Source organism: Somniosus microcephalus, unplaced genomic scaffold (assembly GCF_052327205.1).
Source record: "Somniosus microcephalus isolate GS21.2 unplaced genomic scaffold, FLI_Smic_1.0 unresolved_chr6, whole genome shotgun sequence".
Lineage (NCBI taxonomy): Eukaryota > Metazoa > Chordata > Chondrichthyes > Squaliformes > Somniosidae > Somniosus > Somniosus microcephalus.
The window spans coordinates 10,876,517-10,888,452 of record NW_028225184.1 but is presented as its reverse complement, the minus strand read 5'-3'; the positions used below and the strand labels follow the sequence as shown (position 1 = coordinate 10,888,452).

At 53.4% G+C, this 11,936-nt stretch overlaps 2 protein-coding genes across 8 annotated transcripts in view; one reads left to right on the top strand and one right to left on the bottom strand.

Moving 5' to 3' along the window:
* ppox (protoporphyrinogen oxidase) overlaps nucleotides 1-6,112 on the top strand; it is a 51,639-nt gene extending 45,527 nt beyond the window's left edge. For all 4 annotated transcript variants that reach the window (XM_085978171.1, XM_085978170.1, XM_085978168.1 and 1 more), the window contains 2 exons: nucleotides 1,686-1,728; nucleotides 5,906-6,112. In XM_085978171.1, the coding sequence (XP_085834297.1) occupies nucleotides 1,686-1,728; nucleotides 5,906-6,033 (171 nt within the window). In that variant the 3' untranslated portion in view covers nucleotides 6,034-6,112. The remainder of the gene's footprint in view (nucleotides 1-1,685; nucleotides 1,729-5,905) is intronic.
* A 2,581-nt stretch (nucleotides 6,113-8,693) lies between these two features.
* Nucleotides 8,694-11,936, bottom strand: part of LOC147087054 (CD276 antigen-like) — a 32,376-nt gene continuing 29,133 nt past the window's right edge. For all 4 annotated transcript variants that reach the window (XM_085978173.1, XM_085978176.1, XM_085978175.1 and 1 more), the window contains one exon: nucleotides 8,694-11,115. In XM_085978173.1, the coding sequence (XP_085834299.1) occupies nucleotides 11,000-11,115 (116 nt within the window). In that variant the 3' untranslated portion in view covers nucleotides 8,694-10,999. The remainder of the gene's footprint in view (nucleotides 11,116-11,936) is intronic.

Below are 11,936 nucleotides of genomic sequence, written 5' to 3'. Positions count from 1 at the left end.
GGTTAGATACAGAGTAAAGCTCCCTCTACACTGTCCCATCAAACACTCCCAGGGCAGGTACAGCACGGGGTTAGATACAGAGTAAAGCTCCCTCTACACTGTCCCATCAAACACTCCCAGGGCAGGTACAGCACGGGTTAGATACAGAGTAAAGCTCTCTCTACACTGTCCCATCAAACACTCCCAGGGCAGGTACAGCACGGGTTAGATACAGAGTAAAGCTCCCTCTACACTGTCCCATCAAACACTCCCAGGGCAGGTACAGCACGGGTTAGATACAGAGTAAAGCTCCCTCTACACTGTCCCATCAAACACTCCCAGGGCAGGTACAGCACGGGTTAGATACAGAGTAAAGCTCCCTCTACACTGTCCCGTCAAACACTCCCAGGGCAGGTACAGCACGGGGTTAGATACAGAGTAAAGCTCCCTCTACACTGTCCCATCAAACACTCCCAGGGCAGGTACAGCACGGGGTTAGATACAGAGTAAAGCTCCCTCTACACTGTCCCATCAAACACTCCCAGGGCAGGTACAGCACGGGGTTAGATACAGAGTAAAGCTCCCTCTACACTGTCCCATCAAACACTCCCAGGGCAGGTACAGCACGGGTTAGATACAGAGTAAAGCCCCCTCTACACTGTCCCATCAAACACTCCCAGGGCAGGTACAGCACGGGATAGATACAGAGTAAAGCTCCCTCTACACTGTCCCATCAAACACTCCCAGGGCAGGTACAGCACTGGTTAGATACAGAGTAAAGCTCCCTCTACACTGTCCCATCAAACAGTCCCAGGGCAGGTACAGCACGGGGTTAGATACAGAGTAAAGCTCCCCCTACACTGTCCCATCAAACACTCCCAGGTCAGGTACAGCACCGGTTAGATACAGAGTAAAGCTCCCCCTACACTGTCCCATTAAACACTCCCAGGGCAGGTACAGCACAGGATAGATACAGAGTAAAGCTCCCTCTCCACTGTCCCATCAAACACTCCCAGGGCAGGTACAGCACGGGGTTAGATACAGAGTAAAGCTCCCTCTACACTGTCCCATCAAACACTCCCAGGGCAGGTACAGCACGGGTTAGATACAGAGTGAAGCTCCCTCTACACTGTCCCATCAAACACTCCCAGGGCAGGTACAGCACAGGTTAGATACAGAGTAAAGCTCCCTCTACACTGTCCCATCAAACACTCCCAGGGCAGGTACAGCACGGGTTAGATACAGAGTAAAGCTCCCTCTACACTGTCCCATCAAACACTCCCAGGGCAGGTACAGCACGGGGTTAGATACAGAGTAAAGCTCCCTCTACACTGTCCCATCAAACACTCCCAGGGCAGGTACAGCACAGGTTAGATACAGAGTAAAGCTCCCTCTACACTGTCCCATCAAACACTCCCAGGGCAGGTGCAGCACGGGTTAGATACAGAGTAAAGCTCCCTCTACACTGTCCCATCAAACACTCCCAGGGCAGGTACAGCACGGGGTTAGATACGGAGTAAAGCTCCCTCTACACTGTCCCATCAAACACTCCCAGGGCAGGTACAGCACGGGTTAGATACAGAGTAAAGCTCCCTCTACACTGTCCCATCAAACACTCCCAGGGCAGGTACAGCACGGGTTAGATACAGAGTAAAGCTCCCTCTACACTCAGGGTTAACCCTGTTCCTTTGTTCTCTGCCCCACAGGACTGCATCCCACAGTACACACTGGGACACTGGAAGAACTTGGGTAGGTGCAACTGAGAAGAAATCCACGATTTCTGCTCCCCCTCCTGATCTGGAGCTCAGAAGGGTGAAGTGTCTAAATATTGGGAAGGCCAAAGCCAGTGTCAACACCAACTCCGTTCCCGAGCCATTGACTCCATCCCTCTCCCCAACATCTGCCTGAGGCTGAACCGCACTGTTCGCAACCTTCGAGTCATATTTGACCCTGAAATGAGCTTCCGACCACACATCCTCTCCGTCACCATAACCGCCAACTTCCACCTCCGTAACATCGCCCAGCCTCCCGCATTCCACCCTGCGAAAACTCGAGCTCATCCAAACCTCGACTGCCCCGTGTCCTAACTCGTCCCGAGCCCCGTTCACCCATCACCCCCTGTGCTCGCTGACCCACATTGGCGCCCGGTCCGGCAACACCTCGATTTTCAAATTCTCATCCTTGTTTGCAAATCCCTCCATGGCCCCCTCGCTCCCTCCCTATCTCTGTAACCTCCTCCAGCCCCTACACCCCTCCCTATCTCTGTAACCTCCTCCAGCCCCGACACCCCTCCCTATCTCTGTAACCTCCTCCAGCCCCGACACCCCTCCCTATCTCTGTAATCTCCTCCAGCCCCTACACCCCTCCCTATCTCTGTAACCTCCTACAGCCCCGACAACCCTCCCTATCTCTGTAATCTCCTCCAGCCCCTACACCCCTCCCTATCTCTGTAATCTCCTCCAGCCCCTACAACCCTTCCTATCTCTGTAACCTCCTCCAGCCCCTACACCCCTTCCTATCTCTGTAACCTCCTCCAGCCCCTACACCCCTCCCTATCTCTGTAAACTGCTCCAGACCCTACACCCCTCCCTATCCCTGTAATCTCCTCCAGCCCCTACACCCCTCCCTATCTCTGTAACCTGCTCCAGCCCCTACAACCCTCCCTATCTCTGTAACCTCCTCCAGCCCCGACACACCTCCCTATCTCTGTAACCTCCTCCAGCCCCTACACCCCTCCCTATCTCTGTAATCTCCTCCAGCCCCGACATCCCTCCCTATCTCTGTAACCTCCTCCAGCCCCTACAACCCTCCCTATCTCTGTAACCTCCTCCAACCCCTACAACCCTCCCTATCTCTGTAACCTCCTCCAGACCCTACACCCCTCCCTATCTCTGTAACCTCCTCCAGCCCCTACACCCCTTCCTATCTCTGTAACCTCCTCCAGCCCCTACACCTCTCCCTATCTCTGTAACCTCCTCCAGCCCCTACACCCCTTCCTATCTCTGTAACCTCCTCCAGCCCCTACACCCCTCCCTATCTCTGTAACCTCCTCCAGCCCCTACACCCCTCCCTATCTCTGTAAACTCCTCCAGCCCCCTACACACCTCCCTATCTCTGTAACCTCCTCCAGCCCCTACAACCCTCCCTATCTCTGTAACCTCCTCCAGCCCCTACACCCCTCCCTATCTCTGTAACCTCCTCCAGCCCCTACACCCCTCCCTATCTCTGTAACCTCCTCCAGCCCCGACACCCCTCCCTATCTCTGTAACCTCCTCCAGCCCCTACACCCCTCCCTATCTCTGTAACCTCCTCCAGTCCCTACAACCCTCCCTATCTCTGTAAACTCCTCCAGCCCCTACACCCCTCGCTATCTCTGTAACCTCCTCCAGCCCCTACAACCCTCCCTATCTCTGTAACCTCCTCCAGCCCCTACAACCCTCCCTATCTCTGTAACCTCCTCCAGCCCCTGCACCCCTCCCTATCTCTGTAATCTCCTCCAGCCCCTACACCCCTCCCTATCTCTGTAACCTCCTCCAGCCCCTACAACCCTCCCTATCTCTGTAACCTCCTCCAGCCCCTACACCCCTCCCTATCTCTGTAACCTCCTCCAGCCCCTACACCCCTCCCTATCTCTGTAACCTCCTCCAGCCTCTACACCCCTCCCTATCTCTGTAACCCCCTTCAGCCCTACAACTATCCCTATCTCTGTAACCTCCTCCAGCCCCTACAACCCTCCCTATCTCTGTAACCTCCTCCAGCCCCTACACCCCTCCCTATCTCTGTAACCTCCTCCAGCCCCTACACCCCTCCCTATCTCTGTAACCTCCTCCAGCCCCTTCAACCCTCCCTATCTCTGTAACCTCCTCCAGCCCCTACACCCCTCCCTATCTCTGCAACCTCCTCCAGCCCTACACCCCTCCCTATGTCTGTAACCTCCTACACCCCTCCCTATCTCTGTAACCTCCTCCAGCCCTACACCCCTCCCTATCTCTGTAACCTCCTCCAGCCCTACACCCCTCCCTATCTCTGTAACCTCCTACACCCCTCCCTATCTCTGTAACCTCCTCCAGCCCTACACCCCTCCCTATCTCTGTAACCTCCTCCAGCTCCTACAAACCCTCCGAGATCTCTGCGCTCCTCCAATTCTGGCCTCTCGAGCATCCCCCGATTTCCATCGCTCCACCATTGGCGGCCGTGCCTTCAGCTGCCTGGGCCCCGAGCTCTGGAATTCCCTCCCTAAACCTCTCCGCCTCTCTCTCCTCCTTTAAGACGCTCCTTAAAACCGACCTCTTTGACCCAGCTTTTGGTCACCTGTCCTAATATCTCCTGATGTGGCTCCGTGTCAAATTCTGTTTGATAATCGCTCCTGTGAAGCGCCTTGGGATGCTTTACTCCGTTAAAGGCGCTATATAAATGCACGTTGTTGTTGGTAGGGTTGAGGGATTGGGGAGAAGGTGGGTAGGTGGGGTTGAGGGATTGGGGAGAAGGTGGGCAGGTGGGGTTGAGGGATTATGGAGAAGGTGGGGTTGAGGGATTGGGGAGAAGGTTTGTCGGTGGGGTTGTGGGATTGGGGAGAAGGTGGGTAGGTGGGGTTGAGGGATTGGGGAGAAGGTGGGTAGGTGGGGTTGAGGGATTGGGGAGAAGGTGGGTAGGTGGGGTTGCGGGATTGGGGAGAAGGTGGGTAGGTGGGATTGGGGGGAAGGTGGGTAGGTGGGGTTGAGGGATCATGGAGAAGGTGGGGTTGAGGGATTGGGGAGAAGGTGGGTAGGTGGGGTTGAGGGATTGGGGAGAAGGTGGGTTGGTGGGGTTGAGGGATTGGGGAGAAGGTGGGTAGGTGGGGTTGAGGGATTGGGGAGAAGGTGGGTAGGTGGGGTTGAGGGATTGGGGAGAAGGTGGGCAGGTGGGGTTGAGGGATTATGGAGAAGGTGGGGTTGAGGGATTGGGGAGAAGGTTTGTCGGTGGGGTTGTGGGATTGGGGAGAAGGTGGGTAGGTGGGGTTGAGGGATTGGGGAGAAGGTGGGTAGGTGGGGTTGAGGGATTGGGGAGAAGGTGGGTAGGTGGGGTTGAGGGATTGGGGAGAAGGTGGGTAGGTGGGATTGGGGGGAAGGTGGGTAGGTGGGGTTGAGGGATCATGGAGAAGGTGGGGTTGAGGGATTGGGGAGAAGGTGGGTAGGTGGGGTTGAGGGATTGGGGAGAAGGTGGGTTGGTGGGGTTGAGGGATTGGGGAGAAGGTGGGTAGGTGGGGTTGAGGGATTGGGGAGAAGGTGGGTAGGTGGGGTTGAGGGATTGGGGAGAGGGTGGGTGGGTGGGGTTGAGGGATTGGGGAGAAGGTGGGTAGGTGGGGTTGAGGGATTGGGGAGAAGGTGGGTAGGTGGGGTTGAGGGATTGGGGGGAAGGTGGGTTGGTGGGGTTGTGGGATTGGGGAGAAGGTGGGTGGGTGGGGTTGAGGGATTATGGAGAAGGTGGGGTTGAGGGATTGGGGAGAAGTGGGGTTGGGGGATTGGGGAGCAGGTGGGGTTGAGGGATTGGGGAGAAGGTGGGTGGGTGGGGTTGAGGGATTGGGGAGAAGGTGGGTAGGTGGGGTTGAGGGATTGGGGAGAAGGTGGGTAGGTGGGGTTGAGGAACTGGGGAGAAGGTGGATAGGTGGGGTTGGGGGATTGGGGAGAAGGTGGGTGGGTGGGGTTGAGGGATTGGGGAGAAGGTGGGTAGGTGGGGTTGTGGGATTGGGGAGAAGGTGGGTAGGTGGGGTTGAGGGATTGGGGAGAAGGTGGGTAGGTGGGGTTGAGGGATTGGGGAGAAGGTGGGATTGGAGAAGGTGGGATTGGGGGATTGGGGAGAAGGTGGGATTGGAGAAGATGAGACTGAGGGATGGCTTCGACCCCCGATCCTGTGTAGAAATTCTCTCTCCCTCTCTCTCTTTCTGCAGACTGTATTTTCGAATTCGTCGACCGTCACCGGTTGCCCCTGACCCTGATCGGGGCCTCGTACCAGGGTGTCTCGGTGAATGACTGTATTTATCAGGCCCAGAAATCCGTCGAGAGGCTCACGGCCTGAGCCCGGGCTGATGTTTGAGAGCTTTATCTGCGGGGCACTGCGCAGAAGTTTAAAGACCTCAATAAAGACTCGAAGCCGATGTGGGTGGGAGTGTAGTGCTTGATTTCAGGAGTGCGACCGACCTAACCCAGATCTGGGGGTCCTGGTGCATGAAACACAGAAGGTTAGTATGCAGGTGCAGCAGGTGATCAGGAAGGCCAATGGAATCTTGGCTTTGATTGCAAGGGGGATGGAGTATAAAAACAGGGAAGTCTTGCTGCAGTTATACAGGGTATTGGTGAGGCCACACCTGGAGTACTGCGTACAGTTTTGGTTTCCATATTTAAGAAAAGATATACTTGCTCTCGAGGCGGTTCAGAGAAGGTTCACTCGGTTGATTCCGGAGATGAGGGGGTTGACGTATGAGGAAAGGTTGAGTAGGTTGGCGTAATGATATCAGCAAATAGTGATGATATTTGTCTGTGTTTGATTAATTATGCCTTACAGCATATTTGTCTGTGTTTTTGATTACTTGTGCCTGACCAGCAGAGGTCATGTGAGAGACAAGCAGTCCAGAGGGGTTTTACTTTCAGTTTCTTTCTAGATGCATCACAGCATAGTGTGTTCTGTAAAAAACTGTAGAAAGTCTGGAACAAGACTTTAGATTAAACAACATTCTCTTTCAGAAATGAGTCTTTATTGAACCCAAAAAGAAATCAAAACAGTTGGGACTCTACTCATTGGAGTTCAGAAGAATGAGAGGCGATCTCATAAGAACATAAGAAGTAGGAGCAGGAGTAGGCCATACGGCCCCTCGGGCCTGCTCCGCCATTCAATACGATCATGGCTGATCCGAACCTAGACTCACGTCCACTTCCCTGCCCTCTCCCCGTAACCCCTAATCCCCTTATCAGCTAGGAAACTGTCTATCTCCATTTTAAATGTGTTTAATGTCGCAGCTTCCACAGCTCTGGGGTAGCAAATTCCATAGATTTACTACCCTCTGAGTGAAGAAGTTTCTCCTCATCTCAGTTTTGAAAGGGCAGCCCCTTATTCTAAGATTATGCCCCCTAGTTCTAGTCTCACCCATCAGTGGAAACATCCTCCCCGCATCCACCCGATCAAGCCCCCTCACAATCTTATATGTTTCGATAAGATCGCCCCTCATTCTTCTGAACTCCAATGACTAGTGTTGTGTATGTAATATGTGTGCTACTTTGAACCTATGGACAGGACTGCACTACTTGTTGGGCGTAGTGATACGCAGTACCACTCCTGGCCATAGGGGTATAAATAGTACTGTGGGTACTGATCCCCCTCAGTTCCCGCCTGTGGGCATGAAGTAAAGACCTATGTATAGTCCCTACCTCCAACCAGTAAAGACCTGTTTGAGTTATACGTTTAAGTCTTTGTGTTAATTGTTCAATACAATACACATACTTAACACTGGCGACGAGTCAGGTTCTTACCCTGCGGCAGTTATTCCACGGCGGCTTCGTCCACAGACAGGACGTTGAAGATTGTTGGGCGTAGTGATACGCAGTACCACTCCTGGCCATAGGGGTATAAATAGTACTGTGGGTACTGATCCCCCTCAGTTCCCGCCTGTGGGCATGAAGTAAAGACCTATGTATAGTCCCTACCTCCAACCAGTAAAGACCTGTTTGAGTTATACGTTTAAGTCTTTGTGTTAATTGTTCAATACAATACACATACTTAACAACTAGAGTCCCAACCTACTCAACCTTTCCTCATAACGTCAACCCCCTCATCTCCGGAATCAACCGAGTGAACCTTCTCTGAACCGCCTCGAGAGCAAGTATATCTTTTCTTAAATATGGAAACCAAAACTGCACGCAGTATTCCAGGTGTGGCCTCACCAGTACCCTGTATAACTGCAGCAAGACTTCCCTGCTTTTATACTCCATCCCCCTTGCAATAAAAGCCAAGATTCCATTGGCCTTCCTGATCACCTGCTGCACCTGCATACTAACCTTCTGTGTTTCATGCACCAGGACCCCCAGATCCCTTTGCACTGTAGCACTTTGCAGTTTCTCTCCATTTAGATAATAACTTGCTCTTTGATTTTTTTCTGCCAAAGTGCATAACCTCACACTTTCCCACATTATATTGCATCTGCCAAATCTCTGCCCACTCACTTAGCCTGTCTATGTCCTTTTGCAGGTTTTTTATGTCCTCCTCACTCACTGCTTTCCCTCCCATCTTTGTATCGAGGGGGCTTGATCGGGTGGATGCGGTGAGGATGTTTCCACTGATGGGTGAGACTAGAACTAGGGGGCATAATCTTAGAATAAGGGGCTGCCCTTTCAAAACTGAGATGAGGAGAAACTTCTTCACTCAGAGGGTAGTAAATCTATGGAATTTGCTACCCCACGGAGCTGTGGAAGCTGCGACATTAAATAGATTTAAAATGGAGATCGACAGTTTCCTAGCTGATAAGGGAATTAGGAGTTACGGGGAGAGGGCAGGGAAGTGGACGTGAGTCTAGATTCGGATCAGCCATGATCCTATTGAATGGCGGAGCAGGCCCGAGGGGCCGTATGGCCTACTCCTGCTCCTACTTATGTGCCAACACGGCGCCAAAGCATGCCCTTCGGCCCATCCAGCAGGTTCTAGAGTTCGGACTTGAGACTCGTGAGAAATTACACCAGACACACAGGTTCTGTCTTGAACCGTTTATTGTTCCTAAGACAGATACCAAACCCTAACCACTATTAGAGCAGTAGATCAATAATGTTACAAGGAATCATACATACAATCACCCGCGGATGATCAGTCCAGGGTTGATTGTAGGTCCTCCTAAGCGAAACGACGAGCCAGGCCCCTCCTTCCTTTGACTGCAGTGCCGATATTCTTTAGCCACTTTTTAAAAAATTGTTTATGGGATGTGGGCGTCGCTGGCAACGCCAGCATTTATTGCCCATCCCTAGTTGCCGCTTGAGAAGGTGGTGGTGGGCCGCCTTCTTGAACCGCTGCAGTCCTGTGTGGTGAAGGTACTCCCACAGTGCTGTTAGGGAGGGAGTTCCAGGATTTGGACCCAGCGACGATGAAGGAACGGCCGATATATTTCCAAGTCGGGATGGTGTTTGTGACTTGGAGGGGAACTTGGAGGCGGTGGTGTTCCCGCGCGCCTGCTGCCCCTTGTCCTTCTAGGTGGAAGAGGTCGCGTGTTTGGGAGGTGCTGCCGAAGAAGCCTTGGCGAGTTGCTGCAGTGCACCTTGTAGATGGTCCACACTGCAGCCGCGGTGCGCCGGTGGTGGAGGGAGTGAATGTTTAAGGTGGTGGATGGGCCTCCTCCTGTTCCTGTGTAACATGCTCGAGGGGCTGAATGGGCCTCCTCCTGTTCCTGTGTAACAGGCTCGAGGGGCTGAATGGGCCTCCTCCTGTTCCTGTGTAACAGGCTCGAGGGGCTGAATGGGCCTCCTCCTGTTCCTGTGTAACAGGCTCGAGGGGGCTGAATGGGCCTCCTCCTGTTCCTGTGTAACAGGCTCGAGGGGGCTGAATGGGCCTCCTCCTGTTCCTGTGTAACAGGCTCGAGGGGGCTGAATGGGCCTCCTCCTGTTCCTGTGTAACAGGCTCGAGGGGCTGAATGGCCTCCTCCTGTTCCCACAAAAGGAGACAAAACATGTTACAAAATCATTCATACAGAAGCAATATGAACGAAATGGTACAATTCTAAAGGGAGCGCAGGAACAGAGAGACCTCGCGGATGTACGTACACAAGTCTCTGCAGGTGGCTGGGCAAGCTGAGAAAGCAGTTACAAAAAGCATTCGGGATCCTAGGCTTTATAAATCGAGTCATAGAGTCCAAAAGTAAGGAGGTTATGGTAACAGTTCATGGATCACCTGCAGTCGAGTCACTCAATTCAACTACAAACGTGCCACGTGATCTGTCCGGCTAGTTGGCTTTTCGAATGAGCTACCCTGAAAAGTTTGAGGTGATGCATAATAAGGCAAGGGAATATTCAATGAATGGTAGGACCCTAAGAAGGACAGAGGATCAGAGGGACCTAGGTGTGCATGTACATAGATCCCTGAAGGCAGCAGGACGGGTAGATAAGGTGGTTAAAAAGGCATTGGGGATACTTGCCTTCATTAGCCGAGGCATAGAATATAAGAGCAGGGGAGTTGTGATGGAGCTGTACAAAACGCTAGTTAGGCCACAGCTGGAGTACTGTGTGCAGTTCTGGTCGCCTCACTATAGGAGGGATGTGATTGCATTGGAGAGGGTGCAGAGGAGATTCACCAGGATGTTACCTGGGATGGAGCGCTTCAGCTATGAAGAGAGACTGGACAGGCTGGGGTTGTTTTCCTTAGAGCAGAGAAGGCTGATGGGGGGACCTGATTGAGGTGTACAAAATTATGAGGGGCATAGATAGGGTAGATAGAAAGGAACTTTTCCCCTTTAGTAGAGGGGCCAATAACCAGGGGGCATAGTTTCAGGGTAAGGGGCAGGAGGTTTAGAGAGGATTTGAGGAAAACGTTTTTCACCCAGAGGGTGGTTGGAATGTGGAACTCACTGCCTGAAAGGGTGGTCGAGGCAGGAACCCTCACAACATTCAAGAAGCATTTAGATGAAACGCCATAGCATGCAAGGCTACGGACCAAGCGCTGGGAAATGGGATTAGAATAGACAGGGCTTGATGGCCGGCGCGGACACGATGGGCCGAAGGGCCTCTTTCTGTGATGTTTAACTGGATGACTATGACTTAAATTAGTCCTGCATCGAACCGCACTCGGTTCCTCTCAGCCCCTATATAGCATTCAGACTTCTGCACACACACTGTTAGATCAGAGACCAGGAGCCTGTTCAAACTCCCGCACACACACATTGATCAATGATTGTGTGAGCATTAATCCATCATGAACACACGTGCAAAATTCAGCATTCTGCAGAAACATTAAGGTTAGTCCATGCTATGAACGGGCGATTCGAGTTCCCGCTCCTGCATCTTGGCACCTTTTCTCAGACAGCGAACCTCCTTCGGCAGCGGGAGAGAAAGACGAGGAGAGGGAAGCCCACCGCGATGGCCACAGCCGTCCCAACAAGTCCGAATCTGAGCCTGGACCGTGGCGGAGAACCTGTAAGAGTAACAGAGCGAGGATGGTGAGGGATGGGCAGAGAGATTTAATCAAAGCGTGCGGCAGCATAACGACATTGTGACCAGGAACTGAAGGACTGAGGGACATCACTTGGAGGTGAGGAGTCCCCACAGTTTGGGGGGTTAGGAGTCCCCACAGTTTGGGGGGTGAGGAGTCCCCACAGTTTGGGGGGTGAGGAGTCCCCACAGTTTGGGGGGTGAGGAGTCCCCACAGTTTGGGAGGTGAGGAGTCCCCACAGTTTGGGGGGTGAGGAGTCCCACAGTTTGGGAGGTGAGGAGTCCCCACAGTTTGGGAGGTGAGGAGTCCCCACAGTTTGGGAGGTGAGGTGTCCCCACAGTTTGGGGGGTGAGGAGTCCCCACAGTTTGGGAGGTGAGGAGTCCCCACAGTTTGGGGGGTGAGGAGCCCCCAGAGTTTGGGAGGTGAGGAGTCCCCACAGCTTGGGGAGGTGAGGAGTCCCCACAGTTTGGGAGGTGAGGAGTCCCCACAGTTTGGGAGGTGAGGAGTCCCCACAGTTTGGGAGGTGAGGAGTCCCCACAGTTTGGGAGGTGAGGAGTCCCCACAGTTTGGGAGGTGAGGAGTCCCCACAGTTTGGGGGGTGAGGAGTCCCCACAGTTTGGGAGGTGAGGAGTCCCCACAGTTTGGGGGGTGAGGAGTCCCACAGTTTGGGAGGTGAGGAGTCCCCACAGTTTGGGAGGTGAGGAGTCCCCACAGTTTGGGAGGTGAGGTGTCCCCACAGTTTGGGGGGTGAGGAGTCCCCACAGTTTGGGAGGTGAGGAGTCCCCACAGTTTGGGGGGTGAG